Raw genomic sequence first — 25,399 nt, forward strand, 5'->3', positions numbered from 1 at the left:
TATCTGAAGAAGACCTTATTTATTTACATTTTTTTGGTTCTGACCTTCAGTTAATACCTCTGGATAAAAGCTGACATATAAAACTAACCTTATGATAGAAACAACATCATGATCATGAATGCCAAATTTCTGCATTAGAACAAGCTGACATTCATTATAAAGTGTCTTAAAGATTAATGAAGCTTAAGGAAATCAAGCTTCAACTTTTAAAACTGATTTAAAAGAGTAGCTTATATGTACAAAATGTCCCAGATGCAACATGTTCACCAGAGAAAGTGTTATTTTTGTAGAACAGAAAAAGGAAAACTCAACTCCGCACAAGGTTAAAGACTGTATTTTAATCACGGACTGAAACATCATGATTTACAAAACTGATGGTTAGATTTAAAACCAACCACTACATCTTTCTGTGGGAATACTCCCCCCACACCCTAGCAGACTTGGGGTTCAAGTGAAGAACAGAGCTGTTCACGTTTGCCTTTGGGACTGAACAGTGATTTCCAGGATGATGACTGATGCTTCAAGGATTCACCTAAGATGCTTTTCAATGCATTTCATTTACCCAGCTGAAAGTGGCTTCTTCTAGTGAAGTCTGCTGGTTTCATCAGAAATCCCAACCATCTTGCAGCTTTCTGTCCAGAGCCTTCTCTGCAGCTCCTCGTCATATGCTATGTCAGCCGATTTTGTCCTTTCCTCATTGTAAAGGTAGCAGCCACCAGCTCCTTCCATCTCAGGTGATACTGCTGCATAGATGGTTGTAGAGGCTCCTTCCTCTGGAGTCTGCAGAAACAAAAAACCCAAATTCAAGTGAGGCAGATACAACAGAAGAATCATGTTACACCATAGGACCTTATCAACAAACATCTCCCGTAATTTTGCATCTCACTTGTAGTCCTTACGCAAATCTGAAGCTTGTAATGGTAAAAAAGCCACCTATTCAACTGGCAAAGTAGAATCCATTTCTACAGCAGTGTTATTTTGAGATAGCTTCAAGCCACAGAACAGATATGCAGAAAACTCTAGTCCATTTTTTCAAGGGCTAGTCAGATGGAGCATACAAAATAATTGATTAAGTTTTCACAGTTAGAGCTAATAAACCTAAAAGCAAGCACAAACATTAAAATCCTAGTTTAATTATTCACTTTGCAAGGATGAAAGGGTCTGTGCTCTGCTGTAAGAAGATGAAGGCTATGCTGTATGTGCAACACGTTCATTGTAACAACAATATGACATGAGCAAAGGATCATGGAAACCATGACAGCAAATTAAGATTCTGCAGTTCAATCCAAGCAGGCAGGTAAAACAGGGAATTAAATTTTACACAGAGCATAGTTATCAGGGTTCTGCAGTGTCATCAAGCAAAATGGTGAATGATCTACAATGTCTGATATACCATGACTATTAAATGAAAATTAATAAGTGAATAGCTTTGAGTGATAACTCCTTTCATCCTGAGGATATGCAAAACATTTACATTTTGCATTCAGAAGGATCACACAGCTACTATTGAAATTATTTCCATTACATTTTTTATTCTAATTGAAGGGCATATTTAAAACACAACATTTGACATACTTTGCCTTTATCAGTGATGTAATTATGATCAATGCCTGCCAGATAACAATGCATCATTTTGCAACCCTTTCAGTCATTATTTGAGGCATTAACAGTATTGATGCTGCTCATAGCTTTGTCTGCAGCACCTGACAGGATGTCTTTTCCTGAAGAACTCACTTGATGAATGAAAAAGTAGTGAATAGGTTACTCAGTGCCTTATAAAAAAATAAATCTAACCAACTGGAAGCTTTTTGTAATGTTTACATTTTTTAAGAAGGTGACTGTACTATGAGATTCTGTCTAGAAACACAAAGTGCTTATTTACTTTAGTTTACTACTCTACTACTACTACTTCACTCTTCTTTTTCCTAAGAAAAATAGTGCTATTCATATCCAGTATATTATGTAAATAACATAAAGGTATGGGTATGCACAATTCTTTGCAGGATCGGGATAGAGTCCAGGTGCTCACACTATAATGATCAACTATGACGCAATATAAAATATCTTAATATTGTAATGTAGCAGAACAATGATGAATAAGAGCATTCATATTCTATACAATTTATTCTGGAAGACAGAGAGAAACCAAAAGGTTTTTTACATACTGCTGGGCTCTGCTTAAAAAAATCAGTGATGCAGATAAACCATTGCCTCATGTGATGGTTCACCAGACGTTATGTTCCTGAGTTCAACAGCTCTCCAGCATAAACAAGCATAAATGTCAATATCGATGAAACTAGATGGTCTTTAAAGTCTTTTCCAACCCAAGCTATTCTATGATTCTAGGATTCATCATTCCATAATGTTATGGAAATATGTTAAGGAAAAAAATTTTTCCACTGCAACGGGGAGTGAGTTGCATATGTATGATTAATCTTCTGAGTGCCTAATTAATGTTGAAAGTTTTAATGTTCCCTTACTTAAGAGTCTCTTCATTGTTTTGGCATGTTCTCTGTTTTAATGAAAGTAAAAAGGAAACCCTGAACAAGGAGTGCCCTGGTCTTCCAGCTGGGTGGTTGACCTACTTGTTTTGAGAGGCTGGAAGTAAAGGTGCTGTGGATCCACCTCTGGATCTTGTCCATACCTCCTATGAAATTACTGTACATCCACTTGCCCACATACAGTCAGACTCTTTCTGGGAAAGTGTTGGGTCTACTACACACCCACAGATCAACTGCAATAAACAAAGACACACAGACACATGTAGATGTCCTGTCTGTGTACCAGTGCCCAAGGACCTCTTGGGAAGACAGAAGCTGGCAGCATGTTGCAACCACTGGAGCTATTAATGAGTATGTGGACAACGAGCAGGACAAATTGTTCCAGCAGAAGCAGTCTCACTGCTGGTTGCCAAGTTTCCTGGGGGTCCCATAGCTCTTCTTTTACCACATGATAGCCCATCAAAAGATGAGGAGGAACCATAAAGCCCTTGGAAAAGAAAATAACCACAAGCAGGAGACTGTGCTCAAAGCAACACATCTGACTCATTCTTTGATGCCAATGGCCTTCTAGGAAGAAGAGCACCTAATAAAGGGCCAGAGAAATCACCAGCCAATGGACATATATCTTGATCTACAAAACCCCAGGATTTTTGTCATGATGCTCTATACAAACAGGAATGTGTTCTCATCTTTGGGACCCCGAATTATTATATCAAAAGTTGCAGGTAGACAGGCAGTAATAATAACTATAATTCAAATCATAAGGTATGATGTCTACACATTTCCAGAATAAAAAAAAAAACCAACAACAAAGAGTACAGAATAATATACATACATATAGGATCAGTAACATCTTTTCCATTAATTGACTGGAGTTGTCCTAAAAGAAAAGGGATTCCTATAAATTGCACAATGCTTCTTTACTCTTCAGCTTCCAACTTATTGGTGCTGAACTTATTTTAAAGTGGATTTTTGTTTAAGAATTATTATATTATTAGTATCCAAGGAACTATAATTAACACCTTTGTCATATCCAAGTAAAATGGATTTCTGCTTAACTTCTTCCTAATGAAATTCTGAATCTGTAATTCCTTTTGCTTGTTGCAGTATTGGTCACATCTTTTACTTTTTTTTTTGCAATTAACTATATATTTGCCTTCAACAGTAAATAAAGGTCTGATTGAAATTACACATCTTTGCTTGGCTCATTACATGTGTAGGCTGTGGAAGAAGGAGAGAAATGATAGCATGTGACAGCTTATTTAAGCAAAATGAAGTCTATTTACACAAAATAACGTTGTTTTGGCACTATCTATTCCCAAAGAAAAAGCTTTTTTCTTTTTACAGAAGCTCTGATACTTCCTTTTTTAATATTCATCAATTATAAGTCATTGACAAAAAATAATTTTCCTCAGTATAAAATGGAATATTCTGTTCCGTGAAAACTGGGACAAATGCTAAGAGGGCTTGTATTTTAGTTTTGCTTTTTTAGGTCTTGTTAGTTAATGCATTTTGATTAATGCAATTTTAAGTGACATATAATCTTGTCAATACTAGGCACTAATGCTTGCAAAATGTGTTAGCTGACAACAGTCAGTCCCTACAGCAATGTCGCCATGAAATGTCACATCCTTTCCATTTGACTAAAACAGGAGCAACAGCTTAACTCTTTGGAAAACATGAGTCTGGATCAGTTATACATGATGGCTTTGTGGTACTTTCCTTGATAATCCACACACTCATCCACTTCCACCTTCACCTGAATTCCACAGAAAGCTGGACAGTAGAAAAAATTAATGAGCTTCTCTACTTCCTTTTCTATAATCCATTCATTTTCTCAGCACCACTTTCAGTAACTACCAACAAACAGTGAGAACCTTGCTAAGTGTCCTAAACACAGTGACAAATAGTTTGAATGGACAGCATGCATATACTTCAATTTGTACTGGTTGACAGAGTTGGCCACATGACTGGAAAAAAAGCAGTGATACAAGCAATGGTATCAGGGGATTGATCACTTTGGAACAGCTTTCCCTCACCCCACTCAGTCAGACAGTTGTACTTGATTTGCATTTCATGACTTCAGGATGCTGCCATCTTGAGAGATTTTAGGAGAGAAGGTTGGGCAAAGAGAACAGGGAGCAGGAAGAAGCTGGCAAACTCAGTGACTGACATCACAGTTGATTTTTGAGGGACATGAACAAGGGGCCAAACAGAGAGATGTGCAGTCAGGACTGTCTGGTATTCTGACAGATCACTTAAGGCTGAGGAAAAACATGTTAAAACACCTTTATCCATATAATTTGGGCTGCAGTATTGATGGAATACCCCTCATCAGCAACATTAGGTAGACTGCTGAAGGAACCCTCATCAACACTGGTTCTATAATGCTGGTCCTACTTTATGTACCATGCATTAGGTCACGCACTTTTCAGTTCATACAGAAAATCTACTCCTGAGCTGATGAGTTAAATGAGCTTGGAGTTGTTGGGGGGTTTTGATACAGAGATTTAAAAAAGCGAGGCCACAGAGCAAACACCATAAATGACTGAATTTCCATCAGGCCCTTCCTGGCCAGATAACATGCCTCTGGCTAGCCACATGTTTTCCCAGGTTCCAGCTAGGAAGATGCAGAATGCACTGAACAGGCCGTCTTCTGGGCTTTGGTACTCAGGCACTTTTGGCTGTGTTCCTTCACTTTTATTAACGTTAATAATTCTGGTAATATTTTAAAAATGCTGGTGTTTTATTGACTTGCTTTTGGACTGAAAAATTCTGGATGTATGCAGTTTTCTTCTTTTTCTCTCTTCCTTTAGGAAAGACAACAATCATCTGGGATCCCTGAACAGTACTATACATATACAGATCAGGGATGAACAACAACAAAGAGAACATGAAATTACTGTTATTTGGTATAGCAAAGTCTTTCATCTACTTGGTGGTAGCTAGTGGAGGGTGACACCCAGTCACCCTCAATACACTACTTGACTCTCAAGAACAAAGGCAAACATGAAATATGGAATAGTTTGAAAACTTTCAGAAACAGTAGCTGGGATTGTGTTGTCATGACTATTCAAGCAAACAAGCTTGAGAGAAACAAACTAACTGTTTCAAGGGTGCACTGATTACTATGATCTGTGACCTACAAAATCATTTCAAAATCCACTTTCTGGTGTAAGACCCCAAGTTGAAATAACAACAGCTGCTGTCACAGCCTCCTGATGAAGACAGGGGCCACGTGTGCTCAGTGTGTGTTGTGTAACTTGTGCACTGTCTAGACCTTCTAATGTGACTGCTGCTTTGAGAATTCCAGACAAAAAATAATCCATTGAAACACTGAGTATGAAAACAAAGGCTAAAAAGGAATCATGACGCAGGTGCACAGGCGTGTTCAGCCACCTTTGATCAATAAGGCTGTAGCAAGCGACTGGATGTCCTAGTGTGACCAATGGCCAGGGCCAACTGTCAGGTCCCTAGGAAGCCAAACCTGTCAGAGAGGTGTGGCAGCACAGCTTTTCAACAATCTCTGCCTTCATTCAAAAGCCCTGGTTTCCGTCTGTGTTCTTTCTCTATCCTCCTACTTTTTCACATGTAGCTCGCTACTATTCTCTTTCTACCCAATTTCTGCCTTGATAATAGACTAGAAAGAGATAGAGATATTTTAGTGAATATACAGTTCTCCCTAGATACCCAGTCAGCACTGTCAAATTAATTTCTCTTCAATCCTCAGTTCACAGCAACAAGAATTCTTTAATAAATTTACTCCATAACAAAATTCTTTAGATTTTGTTGTTAAAAGAATACCAGCTACAAACAGAAATGACTCAGTTAAAATGTGAAGCTTTTCTCCTGACAATGTTGTGTCTACAGAGAAATAACTTCTGAATCAAAGATATGAATATATAATAAAAGATGAAACTTTGATGAATTAAGAATGCAAAGCAACTTTCACACTAAAAAAATACCAAAATTTGGAAGGAAATGAGCCTTTATAATACAAATAATTCATGACTATTCTGACAAAAAGAGAAGGTTTCCCTGAGCACAGGATACTGAAAAGAATAGAAGCAGAGACAGCTGGCAAACAGACACAAAGAGTATCAAAACCTGAATCTCCCTTTCCTTCTGAAAGCAAATTTTCTGGAAAGACATTTCAAAAAACTACAGGTACACAGAGAGAATGGGAAGTCCCATTTGTCTTCAAATCAGCCCCCAGACAGGTGGTTGGGATGCCTGTAGACAAGGCAGAGAAACCTGTTTTGATGAAAAATGGCCAAGTAGCTCTACTCTGAAGCAGTGGGATGGCTCTTCTTTCAGATTCAAAACATAAGCGAAATTTTACTGAGGAAGGCAGCACCCTCCTCTTCTAAAGCAGCTACTTTAGGCTAAGCAGGTGTGCTGGTTTTGGCTGGGGTAGAGTTAATTTTCTTCACAGTGGCTAGTATGGGGCTGTGTTTTGGATTTGTGCAGAACACAGGATTGATAATATAGAGATGTTTTTGTTATTGCTGAGCAGTGCTAACACAGAGCCAAGGCCTTTTCTGCTTTCTGTACAGACTCTGGCAAGGAGGCTGAAGGTGCATGGGAAGCTGGGAGGAGACACAGCCATGACAGGTGATCCCAACTGACCAAAGGGATATTCCATACTATACAACATCATGCTCAGTATATAAAGTAGGCGGAAGAATAAGGAAGGGGAAGATGTTTGGAGTGATGGTGTTTGTCTTCCCAAGTCACCATTATGTGTGATGGGGCCCTGCTCTCCTGTAGATGGCTGAACACCTGCCTGCCTGTGGGAAGCACTGAATTCCTTGTTTTGCTTTGTTTGTGTGCACAGATTTTGCTTTCCCTATTAACTGTCTATCTCAACCCATGAGTTTTCCAGCTTTTACCCCTCCGATTTTCTCTCCAATCCTGCTGGTGGGGAAGTGAGCGAGTGGCTGCTGACTGGGGACATCAACAACAGGACATCATGGATCACTTGAAATAACATGAGACACCTGTGTTCACAGGCAGCTGAATGAAGCCCCTGTTGGCTGGCCAGCTTTCTGGGCCACAATGAAGAAAACTCCATTGACTTCAAAGAGCAGCTCCAACAGTGAAGTCACTTGCAGTTATTATAAAATAAATTTGCATGTCTTAATTTCAAACTGAATCTCTCTCACTTAGAAGTGCAATATAACCTCAGTGATGTGAGCAGGAGTGTTTTGGATCCATACTTTGCATTTTCTAAGATGTTGAAATAGAGAACTAAAAGAATGATGTTCATTTTTAAGCAATTTTCAAATGGAAACAAGAACACAACTTCACATGACTGAATTTGAGTAGCGACTTGAAACTTCAGGTCAAAGTCATTAATCAAAACTGAGTCCTTTATTCATTTTGTCAAGTGCATTGAGGAAGATTACTTTGCCTGAAGGTTGATCCCAAAACGCAGCAGACAGTGATGTCTTGAGAGTCAGAACTGAGATATCACTGCAGCCACTGAAATTACATTACACTTGTTACCTCACTCAGCTCAGTAATAGTATGCAAAATTTGACAGACAGGAGCCTGTTGCCCCAGACATGGCATAAACATCCAACCAGAGACACTCACTTGCTGGAACATCCAGTCTCTAGGAAACAAAGCAGGCAATAGCAGGTGATGAGAGCTAAGAGAGTACACCTACTTCACAAAATACTGAAGCCTCTTCTGGGAGCATGACACTCTGGTTAATCAGCTCTCTGGAAAACAGGTGATGTCCTGAAGCTTCCTATTGCTGAGGATGCCTCAGTTAAATCACTGAGAATTGTCCTGGGTATCTTCACATAATCTGGGATTTTCTGCAACACTTCTATTCACAGACAGGCAAGAGATTTACTGAAGCAAAGGTACAGGTCAGGAGAAGACATGAGGAAAGTATGAGCCCTCTAAATCCTAATCCTGAAGTGTCATGCTCTAGGCTGTAACTCCTTTTCCGTGTTTGTTTACTACCAGCTCTACAGCTATAATTACAGTATCATGCTAGCAATTAAATATAATCTTCATCATTCCAAGATGTAGACTGATCCATTATTAAGTAAGAATACTGAATTACAGCTTAGTATTCACGTTACATATATGCTAAGGAACCATGCTGTTATTTTTATTATCTACACACGGCTTTAATTCTACTGAGTTTTGAACTATTTCTATCTGAGAAAAACAAATAAGAGCATAAGACGACTCCTCCCTCCAACTAAGCTCTTAGAGAGGCAACCTCTTTGATAGGTAGTGGCTGGAACATCTGCATCATTTAATAATATATGCACAATTTTTCACTTGAAAGGACAATTTAAATATGAATTGAAGTGTGAACGGATGAAAATTAAAGAGAACTTAAAACAACAAACAAACATGAAAGCTTCAGAGCTTTAATTTTCTATGCACTATCTTACAACAGTACATGGGTCATCTCTGTAACAAATGTGGATAGAGCCTTCCCAAATCTTCGTTCGCGAAGCCTAGCCATGATGACATGGGTCATCTTAAGTCTCCTGAATTCTTTCAAATGAAGATAGATTTTGGCAATCATAGAATCATAGAATCATAGAATCAGCTGGGTTGGAAGGGACCTCCGAGATCATCAACTCCAACCCTTGATCCACTACCGCTGCGGTTACTAGACCATGGCACTAAGTGCCACATCCAGTCTCATCTTAAAAACCTCCAGGGATGGAGAATCCACCACTTACCTGGGCAGCCCATTCCAGAGTCTGATTACCCTCTTTGTAAAGAAATTCTTTCTAATATCTAACCTAAACCTCCCTTGGCAGAGCTTAAGACCATGCCCTCTTGTCTTGCTGATAGTTGCCTGGGAAAAGAGACCAACCCCCACCTGGCTACAACCTCCTTTCAGGTAGTTGTAGAGAGGGATGAGGTCTCCTCTGAGCCTCCTCTTCTCCAGGCTGAATGGCCCCAGCTCCCTCAGCCTCTCCTCACAGGACTTGTGTTTGAGTCCCTTCATCAGCCTCGTTGCTCTCCTCTGGACCTGCTCCAGGACCTCGATATCCTTCCTGAACTGAGGGGCCCAGAACTGGACACAGTACTCGAGGTGTGGCCTCACCAGTGCTGAGTAGAGGGGAAGAATCACTTCCTTGGACCTGTTGGCCACACTGTTCCTGATACAGGCCAGGATGCCAAAATCAAAACAACACAGAAAAGCACACAGAAGTGTTTTTGTTTCAAGTGGTATTTTTGCCAGCCCTAGAGAGTAGGAAACACAGCAAGGCTCTAGGTGCTGAAGAGGATGCTCCTGAGTGCATATACCTCTGAACAATTTATTACCTGCCTGCTCATAGTAAATAAAATGTCTTTGCTGGCTTTTGGTGAAAACACAAGACTTCAGGCATAAGATATATTGCAAGTTCTAACTTGTAGCCCCCTACCATCATCTTTACTTTTTTACTTACCATTTAATATTTGACAAGTCATGTATCTTGTTTTCCCTTCTTAGAAAACAGAAAACAGAAACTGACATATCTCCAACTTCACAACTTTCTTATAATGACTGTTATTTTTTTAAAATTATTATAAGCACTCAGGATGGGCATGGACCTCCCAAATATTTAAAAGAAAACCACAATATAGAAAGCCTTTATGAACTATGATGAGATCAAAAACCATAAAGACTGTACAGAACAGAGACAAAATGAAATAACCCAAAATTACAGAGGCCGGCAGCTATTTCACAGCCTTTCTTTTTTAAATTGCTTCAACCCCCATTTTGCACCCCAAACAGCAGCAGGGATATTTCCATCTGTGGGCTCAGGCAGGTGGTGGGCCTGGAAGAGGCTGACTGCCAGCCTCGCTTTCTCACCTCCCCGCTGGAGGCACTTGCTGGAACCAGATGGCTCAGGTGAGAAGGTGCAAATCCCTCCCTGGATCACCAGGTAAGGTCAGTGGAGGACACTACTCCCCCATGACTCAGGCAGGCCATATGCCTGCAGTAACAACAATGAAGACCAGAAATAGTGAAGTACACAAACTAACTCAAAATTAGTACCGGGTGCTACATCTCTGCATTGATAGCATGCAAGATGAAAATACGCTTGGGAAGATGGGAGAGATGAAAGCAAAAATACTTTCTTCCAAATTTCTTGGGTCTACATTGAAATGGCATGCTAGCTGAGCTACATGTCCTGCTGGTGAGTCTGCTCCACACAAAGCTCCTGCATGGAAAAAGAAACTTCACCTTGCAGTGCTTATCCTCGCCCTGAGTCTCAGCCTTTATAAAAAAGACATTAAGCTATTGGAGAGCATCCAAAGGGGGGCCAGGAGGATGGCGAAGGGTCTGAAGGGGAAGCCTTATGAGGAGCAGCTGAGGCCACTTGGTTTGTTCAGCCTGGGAAAGAGGAGACTTAGAGGAGACCTCATTGCAGTCTATAACTTCCTTGTGAGGGGAAGCACAGGGGTAGGTATCGATCTCTTCTCCCTGGTGACCAGTGACAGGACCCAAGGGAACAACATGAAACTGTGTCAGCAGGGGTTTAGGTTAGATATCAAGGAAAGGTTCTTCATACAGAGGATGGTTGAGCACTGGAATAGGCTTCCCAGGGAAGTGGTCACAGCAGCAAGCCTGTCTGAGTTCAAGTATTTGGACAACACTTTCAGGCACATGGGGTACATTCTTGGGATGTCCTGTGTAGGGCCAGGAGTTGGACTCAATGATCCTGATGGGTCCCTTCCAACTCAGCATATTCTAAGAATCTATGATTCTATGCTTCCTTTTCCCTTTTGCTGACTCTGAGCCTTTCTGAAGGACTGAAATATGACATTCCTGAAGACACTGAGTTGGTTGGAAGGAATAAGTTTCAAGCAGATCACCAAATACTATTGTGGTTCAATCTCAGCTGTCAGTCAAGTACTAGGCAGCCACTTGCTCCCCTCCCATCCCCTTTTGGGATGGGGATGAGAATCAGAAAAAGATGAAAGCCATGGGTGAAATAAGGACAGTTTAATAATAGAAATAAAATAAAATATAATACTAATAAACTGTAGTGAAAAGGAGAGAGAAAGAGAACCAAGAAAAATAAGCGATGTACAATACAATTGCTCAATCCACTCACTGAGGCCCAGTGAGTCCTCAAGCGTCTCCTGACCAACTCCTCCCAGTTTATATATTGAGTATGGAATATCCCTTGGGCCGGTTTGAGTCAGCTGTCCTGGACACACTCCCTCACAGCTTCTTGTGCACCTCCTCACTGGCAGCGCATGGGAAACTGAAAAATCCTTGGCTTAGCATAAGCACGACTCAGTGACAGCTGAAACATCAGTGTACTATCAACGTTATTCTAATACTGAATCCAAAACTGTACCAGTTCCTAAGAAGAAATTTAACTCTATCTCAGCCCAAACCAGGACAACCATTTAGCACTGTCCATGAGTTTAGCACTGCTCTGAGTTTCTGGTTTTTTATACAGTTATTATGTTTTCACAATATTCCCAAAACTGAGAGTAGAAAGCCCAGACTGGAAGACAGATGAAAGTGGTGGAGAGGGAAGGAATCTTATTCTGGAAATTTATGTTTCCCATATTTCCAGTTGTTGGCTATTTCACTATTTAATCTTGAAATTATAATCTTTGAATTACAAACAAAAAAAGATAAAAACAGGGGTGTTAATCTAGATCTGTCCCTAGTAACATACTGTAAAGATGGAAAACAAAAAGACTAGACTAACTTTCTATAGTTATTTTAGCAAAAGAATAGAATTAGGTGAGAATGGTTCAGATTTTCTAATCCTATTTTTCTGACAGATACAGTAAAGAGAATTAGTTAGTTCAGGTCAGTTATCACAGTTCATACACCCTTGGTTTTGCCCAGTAAATTTGGGGTATTTCTGTTTAAGTATTAAAACCTTTAAAAATGACTGTTCTCTTCATTTTAATTAATCTCTATTTCATCTGGAAGCAGCTTGTAAAAAAAAAGCAAAGAAAAAAATTAGTCATCCTGTAAACAAAACTACTGTTTCCCATTTTCTATCACAATGCTATCAGAATGCTAAAGTCATGAAATAACAAATAGATTCTGAAACCATGTGATTATGGAGCTGTCTGCGTAGCTTATCCTCTCAGTTACCCAAGAGCAGCACTAAATTTAAAGGCAAACGCTATATTCAGTTGTAAATTAACATATCTGAATGCTTACTAACCCACCAAAATCAACTTGTTTTTAACAAAATAACTAAAAATGCAAATGCAAAGGAGGACTGAATCTGATTATTCAAATCAATTTTTTTTTTGTCATGTAGTCTGAAAGTGAATTTAATCTCTCTAACTTAAATCCCTTTGCACAAATCAATCAGCCTTGGGGCTCTGTACTATTTGCAAAGGAATCTATCAATGGCTTAAATTCAGAAGAGATCCAGAGAACGTGTATAACTTTAGACAGGCAAATAGTGCCATTGTTTCAACGAGATTAATCATGTCTCTAAAACTATGTCAGACAAGATCTGAGGCATCATATCTTTTCCTGAAGAACTCATTACAGACAGAGTAAACACACAGATCCTCAGTCACACAAATGTTTCCCAAGGTCTGAAACAGAAGCAAAAAACTTCCATCTTGAAAAGAATTACTCAAGAGTTTAAGCTCATCACATTTAGTCAGCTAAATGGTCTGAAAGAAGGGTAGGCTGGTACTCTTTGTGCTGAGAGGGGTGTTAACCTGGGGAGAAGTGATAGCATTAATAATTTGCCAGGAGGATGAGACAAAAACAAGGAGGATGAGCTGTCAGTTCTTGCCAGTGGAACAGATATGGGAAAGCATGAAAGTGGGATGTACTGAAAATTATTAACTACCAGTAAGCAGAAAGACCCAGATTTACTATCCACTGAAGCTGTGAAATTTAGATCCAGGCTTATTTCTAAGGGTTTTTTTCAAACCTTCATTAAGGTAGCAGATAGAGTGTAAAAAATTTGTGTATCCATTCCAAAGGCCAAGACTGGACTTGGTGACAGATGTGCCATGTTCCTGTTTCCTTTCTGGATGACAGAAGACACAGTAGAAGTGTCACATTGCTGTACAGGTGACATGGCATACCCCATTCCTGTGGAAATGACTGAACTGACTTTCCTGGCTTTTGTTGCAGGAAGAATAGGTTCAAGTTCCAAAAATGAGATCCATAGTAAACAGTCAAATCTCATTACCTGAAAGACAGTGAAAAGCTGGAAAGGAGAAAAACATTTAATCCCTTTCACATCCAAAATCTTTCCCTAATATGCTACTAAAGCAAAAAAAAAAAAAAAAGTTGGGGGGCAAGAATGTTAAAAATCCCAACAGTCTTCCTGAAAATCTTCATACTCCTTTTATTTCATTCTCAAGTAGCTCCTGTGTCTGCAGAGAGCTTTTGATTGTGGTTTTGATACTGGACCAGTTAAGGATTTAGGTAGCCATGGTGCAGAGACATGCACTTGCAGAGCTATCAGTAGCCAAAATAAAACAGTGAGAATTAACCTTTTCTTTTCATTGAGGTCGAGAAGACTTCCTGTTGCACTGGAATTCATATGGCTTTTTGACATAAACATTAGAGCAGTTATTTTGAATGAAAAGTAAATACTGCGAGGCTTTATGGTTTGATAAACACATGTTACTGATTCACCTGGTGCCAAAATAATTCACTTTGTTTAGGGAGATAATATTGAACTATACTCTTCTGTAATGTCATTTTGCTATACATGTCCTTTGTCCTCAAGAGTTCAATCAATGAGCCCTCCTCCCTCACTCACTCGCTCAAGGTGATACACTGCAAGCAGCAGTGCTCCAGATGACTAAACTTCTGCTTCCCAAGAAAAATGCCAGTTGAATTAATGCAGAAGTGTGCTATGGTTTAAATAACTGCTTTTAGCTTGTAAAGGCACTGTCTGAAGTCTGAGCAGAGGCTCAAACACTAGTGCAGACCATCTGTCCCTGCCCTCCCCTCTGCTTCTCCTGCCTGCTCAGCAGCTTTCTTAAAATTCTGCTCTTCACCTGCAAGTCTGCACAGCTCTGCAGCTGCCTATTGTTATTTAACATGTACTTCACAGTGGAATTGAATTGTTCCAATCAAGATTAGAGTTCTGTTTCTCCAGCTGGTATACAAAGCATGTCTGCAGAGAAAACTTTCATCCATTTCTCTGCCTTCCTTTTCATTCTGCCCCACTACAATCTTACAGATAGTCCCAGTGCTTTTTCATTCCCTTTTCCTCCTGAATTCCTAAATGCCTCTTGCCCGGCCCTCACTGCAACCTCACAGCAGAGTGTTGCTGCTGCATCAGTGTCCCACTTGCCCCACTGGTTCGGATCCCTTTTTGCATCCCATATGCCATGTGGAGGAGGAAGGGCTCTGGGTAGAAGGGTTTCCAGTGCAGCATCAACACTCACCCATCCATGTCCTGAGCCCCTTAGAAACCAAAAAGGGGTAGAGAGCAGTCTTCAAAGCCTGAGCTGTTGAGGGAGATGGCATTTACCATCTGTGGTGCAAATAAAGGAGCGAGCTCAAGCCTTTCAATAGCAGAGAAAGGAGAGGGAAACATTAGGTGAAACCTCATCAATACATTGACACTGCCAAATCTGAGAAGACAGGAGAAATGTTGGGGCCATAAGCAGTGCCAAGCCCTTAGGGTAAGGGAGAAAACAAGGCTCTTCTTTGCAGCAAAATTGCAAGCAGTGTCGAAAGGGTAGTGTGATAGCTACACTGCTGGACATGCAGTGCTGCAGGGAAGGATTGTGAGCAGGGCTAGTCTGAGGACACAAAGACCACCAGCAGCAGCCACATTCCCTACTTCTGTGTGGCCCTTGCCAGGCCATGAGCCACTTCTGTGGCTGGAGGGACAAGCTGCAAAGCCCACTTTGCTCTGCAAACATCTGCTGAGCCAATGTGGCTCATTTTTAGTTCCTGAGCTCTATAAGGGAGCCACAGTCAAAAAGCAAGAGTTTCCAAGCAGTGCACTTTTTATATAAAAATAATCCAAATGTTTGTTTTTTATTGATTAGATAAACTCCTTAGTGTCCAAAATATAACTGATCTTTACTTTTAAATCTGTGTTCAATAAAAGAGGATTCCAACTGTTTGCAAACTTTGCAAAATCTGTACATGGCTGGAAAAAAACACTTAACTTCCTTAATAGCTGCTGACAGTCTGTGAAACAAATAGTTTTAATTATTTTCTCCTTGCTGAATCTCAGATCTCATCATTTAATCAAAAAGTTGCACATTACCAACAATTGGGATTAAATGGAAAGTCATACAGTAGGAAAAATAGGAAATTACATTAGCACTAAACAATGACAAATATGCCCTTCTTATTGTAGTCCTGTCCTGAGACAGCAGAACACTTTCAACTCCACAATCAAAAAAACCCCTTAAAAGCTCAAAAGAGCCCTTTAGACTTTTCCCATTCATCCTGAGACTTAACAGTGACTTAAATGTCACTGTGATCTCTACGATAAAAAATATATTTTAAAGACTCCTTTCAGTTATTCATGAACAATGTACAGATCTTACACATTAGTTTAAAATAAGTGTTACTCATTTTTTTACTGTCACTACTGACGCATGAAAATGACTATAGAGCTAATCAATAGGTAATGACTGTATTTCAGGAGTAATGCTCTGTTTGGGGGAAAAAAATGGCTGCAATTCACAAACAATTACTGACACTGTGAGGTACATGAATCAATGCCCACTAGAGATCTGCACATTATTTAACATTTCTTCAGCAATATTTGCCTTTGTTCCTTAGTCCCAGTGTAATTTTTCCTGCCTGTTATACTGTGAATATATTAAAGGTTAGAGTGAATATATTGATGACACTAGAATGAAACGCAAAAGCTAGGTTTCTGATGGATAAGCCCAACTACCAGCAGTGGCATGACTATTACCAGAGTGCTGTAGCCATGGTAGCCCTTTCTTGCATAAGACATTGTCTGTCACAAAATGATCAGGACCTCACCTCTCAAGGGTCCAGTATAACTCTGCTGGACTTCAGATTTTTTAAGTCTTCCCAGTTTTTTTTCTGCATGCAATGGTTTATGTCTCAGAGTAACTGGAAGTACATGAGGTGGCCAGAGCTGGAGGTGGTGTGCCTTAATACTCACTCAAGTCTCCCAGGAAGACAAATATATCACTGGCTCCTACAGGGAACCAATAAATTCCCGTTGGCCTAGTTCTCTAAATATAGCCCTTTGCCTTGTTTTTATCGCTATCTCTGTGTAGAGCAAGCGAAAGCATGAAATAGTCCAAGGTAAAAATCTGAATCCTCCTCTGTTAGTTAACACAGGGGAAAGAATAACCCACTCATTCTTCACTTGCATAAACAAATACCCAAGATGTACAGGGCAGTGAAGAAGATGATTACCTCTGGCTCTCACATTTTTCTTTTTGATTCACATGTGGCTCGAGACATGGCTGGTTTACATACTGAAATGATGCTGATTTACTTTAGGTTTTAACTGCAAACAGTTCTGCTTAGCCAGAACAAACATCTGGTCCTTGGGTAGAAAACAAATTGAAACAACAACATGCTTGCCATCAGAGCACAGCTACTCAAACATCTGCCAACAGTTACCAGCAGCATCTGATAGGAGGGGCAGATTTCTAGAAGAATAAATGCCCAGCTGTGACTAGAAACAGATTTGGGTGTCTTGCTACAGTTTGCAGAAGAAAACAGCAATATTTTTTAATTACTGACATATTAAAATGAGAAAAAGTGGTTTGGTTCTTGAAAGGAGATTCTTCTCTTAGTCTAAATTAATATTATGAAGAATTTACAAATAGTTGCAGATGACCACAGCACAGAAAAAACCCCAAACAAAAAACAAAACCACAAAAAGAAATCAGAAGAGAAAATAGTGCTGAGGTACATGTTCTTACACAAAATGTTTCTCTAAGCAAAAATAGATACCTGAGCCAAGTATGCTCTTTAACTCCTCTGAAAACATAAAGTCATTTCAAAAAAGCTCACTCAGAGTTTTTATCCTTTTATTTGGACAGGTATGAGAAATTATAAAATAAGATTGAAGATCTTCTGAGCATACATCTCATTTGCATGTAGTAGAGAGCTGTTCAAACTCATAAAGCTTACTTTTGTGTTGAAAGGGAAAAAAAATCTAGACAGTGTTCTGACTGGTGCTAACTGCTGCTACTATAAATAAGTACAAATATTTCAAAACTATAGAGGGTGAAGTAGGCTCAGTGAAATGGAGATGAGAATATAACCCAGAATATATTCCCATAATTTAAAAATAAATCTTAGAAATGTATTTATGGGCTGATCAGCAGGAAAGGATCTGCTATTCCTAAGCTCTGAGAGTACAGCCCTGCTGGCTCCTGGTTTTGCGGTCTAATTTAGAGAAAAGGTTACTATCATCTATCACATTCCACGGATTGTCAGAAAAGCCATCCCTACGTACTTCATCATTAAGAAGTCCCACTGAAGCAGTGTTTTAAAGGCTTGCATTGGAGGTTAGCTGACCAGTCACCAGCTGCTGTGTACCTCTGCCATTTCTTTCAATTCAAAAGTATATTAACTGAAGGACAATTGCAGGTGTTCTTATCCATAATTTACAATGACAATAACAAACAAAAGATCAAATAAAAAGGATCTTGCAGTCTTCCAAAATATTCAGTGCTTTTCATTTTGTTAGGGCTATTTATCTATCTTTCCTAAAAATTCTTAGGTATTGCAAGTGATTAAGGTTAAGAGTGAAAGACTATTATTGAAAAACTACTTAATAATATCTGTTTAACTTGCAAATATACAGTAGGTTACATTTTTGTTTAGTATATGATTAAAAAGGAAATTATTATTTTCATCAATATAATTTTATATATTAAAAAGTTCTATTCTTGAAAGTAAGTAATATTTTAACATAAAAATTATCTAGTCAACATAGATTAAAGCAATGTAACTCCAAAACATGAAAAGTACTCCAGGCTCCAGCATTTTAGATATTTTTCTATGATAAAGACACTGTGTAACTGCAATAATACTTCCAAAATTCTGTTAATAAATACCTGCTCTCAACAAAAGTTTTACAGAAATACATGTTGATGGTGAAAACATAGAAAAAAATGAAATTAAGTTATATACACTTACTTAACAAAAATATCTTCCACCTACCACATATGAAAATAAGGAATTTTTTATGTAAGAAAGATGTTCACATGAAGAAATATCTGGTGGTGCAAATGACCCAGCAATGTGGTGTTTACCAGAGAAACTATGCACTATTTACTAATTCCTTGAAGTGGCAAAACACATGCATCTCAGTGACATGATTCTTAGATATTTCCATCATAAATATAAAAGAAACTCTACAAGCTGCTGACAGCAATGAAAAGTGAATGAGAGATTACTGAAATACAGCTAAATTGAGGGCATCTAAAGAGACCTATGTTTCAGCTTGCCACACCATTTATTTCTTGACAGTTCAAATTTTCTGTATAATCCAAAGGATTTATTTTGAAATCTAGACAGTTATTCATATTAGAGAGCAAAGCTTTTACTCAGTCATTTAGAGCATTGACACCTCTTAGCTATCATAATAGATCCATGATTAGTAGTTTGCAGGAGGTTTATGGCTCTCATTTGAAAGACCCACACAAGAAAGATTAAGAACCTAGTTTTGACCTCTCTAAAATACCACATCACAGTTTAAATAAAAAAGTCCACAAAAACAAAACAAAGCAAAGCAAAACAAGTGAACAAAAACAAACAACCCACCCCAAGTAAAATATATTTTTTTTTTTTTTAATTTTAAAACATGCCCTATAAATTCTCCAATTAAGAAAAATATGGCAAGTGGTAGGGAAAATACAAATTCAGGGGAAGGAGACCTGACATCCCAAAAAGAAACTAAGAATAACTTTCCTTCCCTAGACAAAGTCCTGAACCAAACTCTTGGCTCTGGACATTATAGGAATGGAAACCTTTGCCCTGCTAACCCCTACAAGTCTACTTTGGACACTGAGTTGGAGTCAGCTACTCGACCAACTCCTAGCAGGACTACAAGCCTCCTCAATATAGTCACCTTGAAGGTACTTGAGATGCAAACCAGACAGTCAGGAAGTCCCAAGACGATGGCCTTGAGCTGCTAGCGGAAACACAGGGGAAGGTGTGGTCTCTCGTACAAGGGTCACACTATTGCCCGTGGCTGGCCTGGCCTCTCTGCTGAGAGGGTTCTTTTGAGCACTCACCAACTTTGTGAAGAACACTGCTGTAACCCAGACTGCAGACTAACCAGAATGCTGTGTTGTCTATCTCTACAGCTTCATTTTCAGTTTATCTTGGCTATTTTATTTTTTAACAGCATGCACAGATTTCTTGACCAGGACAATAAAAGATCTCATTTTCCTTGTAGCCTCTGCAGTCTGACCCATAGCACCCATTTTCCCTTTTCTCCTGTAGCCAAGAGCCTGGACTGGACTGTTGGGCAGTTCAACACAGCTCATCAGTAACAACAGGAAGAACTACTGCCTAAAAAGGCAAGCATGGAGGCAAGTGCAAGAAACGGTACATCTTCACCGATGGCTTTCCTAAAGAAGGATTTGCCAGGTACTCAACAAGTTCAAAATCAAAATGGATGTTTCTTGGCAAGTCTTCACTACTCGACTCTTATACTGGATTTCTTTTTTCTTTCCAGTATGGGAGCAAAACAGATAAACCTGAGGTAAAATAAAAACGATTCTAAGAATAATAAGAATTCAGAAGGAAAAGAGGACTGCAAGGACATCTTGGAACATCTCTGATCTAATTTTGCAGATAACTTATCAGCTGATCTTCTCCATAAACTTATTTAAACTCCATCATAAAAACAACAGTTTTCTTATAGCTACCACTCTATGGAAGCCTTTTCCAGAGTCTGATTTCACTGATTAGAAACAAGTTTCTTACTTCTTTCTTATTTCTTTCTCAGTTCCTCCAAGTAAACACATTTCCAGTCAGTTTGCTTCAATTCATTCTTGTCTTGACTAAATTGTTTCCTTAAAAGCAACCTCGCCCCTGTTTATTTGGATTAAAGACTACTGCTAGATATGATATGATATAAACTGACAATAAAGAGAAGAAAAAAAGTTGCCCAGAGCTTCTACAGAGGCAAACTGAAATCAACACACAAAATTGTGTGTTGCCTTTATGGTAACAGTGACAGCACTGGTACCATCCCTGAGCAGGATGGTACCTGCCCACACCTACAAAGCCTAATGGCTCTAGTGCTGTAAATTCTTTCTTTCCAACCAGGAGAGCATGGGACAGATCGTCCATCACATGTACAAGTGTAGCTTCTGAGCACCGGAGGTACTTTATAGTCTCCTTGGCTCCTCTGTGTAAACCATTATGTAGTGACCTGGAGATGACAAATCCAGGTACCTGAGTACAAACACATTTTATATTTTATCACTTTTCCAAACAGCTGGAAATAGATGACACCAGCAATCTGCTTTTGACCTAGGGCTATAACAAGTAGGTTGAAGTTGTACAGCCAAGATATTGGGTGATGGATATATTTTGCAGTGAAAATAGTGCTTGAGGCTTGCCTCAATAGGAGAGGAAAAAAACCCCATCACACCAATAAAAAAAACCTGAGCACAAAGTGTATATAAAATACTATTAACAGGGCAAATATACTTAGAAAAAAATTACTATGTAATTTCCTGTCTTCCAGATCTTCTTGAATGGATTTCAAGCATCAGCTGAACCCAGTATTATAAACACCTGAAGTAGTTACTACCTCTGGAGATTTTCAGGCCCTCTAAAGCGATTAGGGTTCAATGTATCTGTGCCAGCCTTAATCCACTTCCCCAGATAACAGGCATATAAAACAGGACACATGTGCCACAAACCTAAACCAAGCAAGAAAAATAAAAGGCCCACCCCAGATGAAGGAGAACCTCTAAGAAGCTAGATCAGACATGTTTTACATGCTTTACAAAAGGACAGTATTCCACATAGAGGATATGAAGTTGAATTAGATAATCCTTGCTGCAAGAATATGCAGTAAGATTCAGACCTGAATGCTTTTATGTCTTATCTACTTGTTTAGCAGGTTCTGATCAACTATTCCTGCACAAAGCCACTGATGAAGTACCATAAACTTCATGATGACAGAAGTAATCATTTTATATGCAAAGGAAAATGGTGACCTAAGTTGTCATTGCTGGTCACGAGGCATGAAAGTTATGATAATTGAACTCCTCTCTGAGGAATGACCAAGATACATTCACAGCTTGGGCAATCATAAAAATAGCCTTTGTAACTAGATAATATACAGCCCTGACAGAAAAAAACAAGTATGCTTCCCCATAGTGTCTTTCCTACATCATTTTTAGAATCACAGAATGGTTTGGGTTGGAAGGGACCTTAAAAGACGTCTAGTTCAAACCCCTCTCCATGGGCAGGGACACCTTCCATTGGACTGGGTTGCTCAGAACCCCATCCAGCCTGGCCTTGAACACTTCCAGGGATGAGGCATCCACAAATTCTCTGGGCAACCTGTTCCAGTGTCTTACCAACCTCACAATAAAGAATTTCTTCTTTATATCTGGTCTAAACCTACTCTCTTTCAGTTTGAAGCCATTCCCCCTTGCCCTGTCACTACATGCCCTTGTAAAAATAAGTCCTATCTTTCTTGGAGGCTCCCTTTACATACTGGAAGGCTGCAATCAGGTCATCTCAAAGTCTCCTCTTTTCCAGGCTGAACAATGCCAATTCTCTTTTCTTATAAAAGAGGTGCTCCATCATCTTGGTGGCCCTCCTCTGGACCACCTCCAACAGGCTCATGTCCTTCCTCTGCTGGGGAATCCAGAGTTGGATGCAGCACTCCAGGTGGGAGGCACCTATTAAAATATACTCATAATCTATAAATTTATTTCAACACACAGAGCTCCAAAAACAATGGGACAGCTTTTCTTTTTCCACATTTTTAATCATCCAAGGATTGTATATGACAAGTGGCAGGCTGTGGAAGACTGAATTTTGTACCTCAAGCTTGTCAGGCAAAAATACTGAATAAATAAATCAATACCCCTCTTCCTGAGACACAGTCAGCCTCAGCAAACTGCTGCCAGCTGCAGGGATGTGACATGCCTGGGGAGCCATTGCACAGTACCTCACAGCAAAGCCCTGGGAACACGGGGCTGCCAAGCACAGGGCACCAACTCTGGCAGCCTCCTATTCATTCAAAAAGTAACAGATACACTAAATTGGATAAAATATTGATAAGACTAAGTTAAACTTGTAAGTTGATGGTGGCTAGCTCCAAGACTTTGATGAGCAATTAATAAACATTGGGAGCAACTCATTTTTTCAGATCGTGCCTGAGCCTAGGGCCTGCAACAGCACCTCCTTCCTATTCCAGTGACAGAAAAGTAGGTCAGCATGGTGGGGCCAAGTAAATACCACTATAAATCCCATCTCTGATAAGCTGTCCAAGTTCATTCTTGTTTTATTGCGCATGGCTCAGGTTTCATCCAAATCCTCTTCTGCATATGTTCTGTATTTCCCTGAGTGCGTTGTCTGTGGTAACGTAACCCCTGTGGTTACTTCCCCTTCTCCAGCACTGAGATGGCAATAGGCAGATGTACTCATTTGCCCTGAAGAAACTCACAAACACAATTTAAAGTGAATGTTTAAGTATGTAATAATGTATACAAACCACTAACTCTGGACAGATTGTATTAATGTCTTGTGTTTGGGTCACATCTAGGATCAAGTTTCTTCTAGGAAAAAAGGGAGCTATTTTACTTGTTAAAATCCACCAAATCCCAAGTATTTAGCTAAGAACACAATGAGAATAAAAAGAACCATGTGAACTGCATCTTGCAGTACCTCAGTACTCTTTCTAAAATGAAACACAAAAGTTTGTGGCTTGCAATCATAATCATTACAGTCATTGCTAAAGCCAGAGTTACTCAAGTGACTTCTGAATGGAAACTTTTCATAACTCACAAATTGAGTGGTGGATGATCCTGTTACATTAAAAAAACGTATTTGCTCTTTTGAGTTTTCCCTCAAACAGTGGGTGGTGCTTGCTTTCTGTGTTTCTCTCTTGTTACATACATTACGTTATTATAAACACATATGGGAAATACACACAACTACCCACGTAAATGCATGGCGATATCTATGTGATAAACTGTGGAGGCACATCGTGAATTGTAAACACATACGAGAAACACATTTCATAAGTAACTGTGATTTCCTCACCTGTAGCTGCCCACGAGCACATTTCCCACTTACACAGGAAATGGTCTGATACTCCAAACACCTTAGGAGCTGCCATTTGCAAAAACAGCTTGTGTCCCAGATATTAGAACACACCTTTAGAATACTTCCTATTCTATCCCATGCACATCTAAAACTCTACTATCTTCAGTTCATTTTTTTAAAATAACACAAATTTAATGTCCTGTACCTTGGGATGGGATTCATCCTAACTCACTTTAACCTTTACACAGCACAGACATCTACAGATGAGCTTGTCACTAGAGGACCCCTTTGTCGTTCACAGGGATAAACTGGCACATGAAAGACTGAATTCACCCGGTCAACTGTAGATATTTATCTTAGGATAAGACAGGTCCAGCACTACCAGTGACCATGAGAAGATCACTGGATGGACAGCTCTGATGCAGGCATTTACACTGCAGATATTTATGAGCTAGGAGACCTGTCAGAGCTGACTTCCAGGCACGGATACCTTAGACCACTGGAAAAGGGAATGTTTTCAGCTTCTTAGTAGAGCTTGGCATTTTCTGTCAATCTTTGAAAGCTCAAGATAACCACTAAAAATTGTGTCTACATTATTCACCTAAGAATTTCTTTACTTCACATTGAAAGGTTTTTCAGTCTCTTTTGACCACTGTTAAAGAGTGTCACATTCAGAGAGGGGAAAAGGAAAGCCTGTAGATCTCCAAAACCTCCTAAAACTATTTATTTACTATAGTGAGTAAGATCATCAGGTGATGGGACTCTCCAATAAAAATTTTATCAGCACTGTTTTGTTATGGACACATTACTCACAAGTAGCAAAACAATGAGGAATTTAGGTAGGCCATTCCTGGAAAAATAGCAATGGATCTATAAAGCACACCATACCTGGTGGTAAACTGTCCATGTATAAATGTATGTATATATATATACATATATGTGAATCTATCTATCTACCTATATGCCTGAATATGCACTCCCACAACCTCCTCCTCTGCATCTCCTTATTTTAGTGATTTAATTCCTAACTGCTACCCACCCATAAGCTCAGTTGTAGGATTTTCCAAGGGAGGCCAGTGGTCTTCTTCCTTATCTTGATTTTACAACACTTTCATGTGGAAGACAGAAACTGCCTGCAACTCCTGTTCCTACTCTTGCTGAATGGGTCATTTTACTGGGGCTGGGGTTGTTTCCTCTCTCTTTGTTCCTTCTCTGACAGATAGGCTGATGAGAAAGGCTGCCTTGTATTCTGCTGTCAGTGGGCTCAAGTTTCCAACAGTGTTGTACTACCTGACCAAAATAAAATGGAATTTTAAGCACATGGTGATGGAGGTAGAATTTTCCTGATGCATGAGGGAAAATTACAGTAGTGTGATGTTATAACCTCTAATTTAAAAGATTATGCTAATGGTCTAGTTGAAATTTCGAGATTCTCTAATTCCCCAATCTTTCAGCTTCTTTTAAACCAAGAGGAATCAGTACCGAGGCCTTGGCATGTTTTTGATTCACAGCAAATTATCCTCTTCTTTTGTGTTTCCTCCATTTTCAACAAGTCTGACTAGGAATAGATTACCACAGAAAGATATTAACCAAATATGTAAGAAAGTACTGCCAAGAAATGTTAGCAAGGAATAAATTGATTGATTGATGGAAAATGTCTTTCCTAACTAACTGTGGGTTCTGAATATGAAAA

At 39.3% G+C, this 25,399-nt stretch overlaps 1 protein-coding gene across 2 annotated transcripts in view; it reads right to left on the bottom strand.

Annotated features, from left to right (window-relative positions):
- Window positions 1–318: 318 nt before the first annotated feature.
- DHRSX (dehydrogenase/reductase X-linked) overlaps window positions 319–25,399 on the bottom strand; it is a 208,899-nt gene continuing 183,818 nt past the window's right edge. For both annotated transcript variants that reach the window (XM_027643431.1, XM_027643422.1), the window contains one exon: window positions 319–780. In XM_027643431.1, coding sequence (XP_027499232.1) covers window positions 583–780 — 198 coding nt within the window. In that variant the 3' untranslated portion in view covers window positions 319–582. The remainder of the gene's footprint in view (window positions 781–25,399) is intronic.

The sequence above is a fragment of the Corapipo altera genome, unplaced genomic scaffold (genome assembly GCF_003945725.1).
Source record: "Corapipo altera isolate COAL_440 unplaced genomic scaffold, ASM394572v1 0, whole genome shotgun sequence".
NCBI lineage: Eukaryota > Metazoa > Chordata > Aves > Passeriformes > Pipridae > Corapipo > Corapipo altera.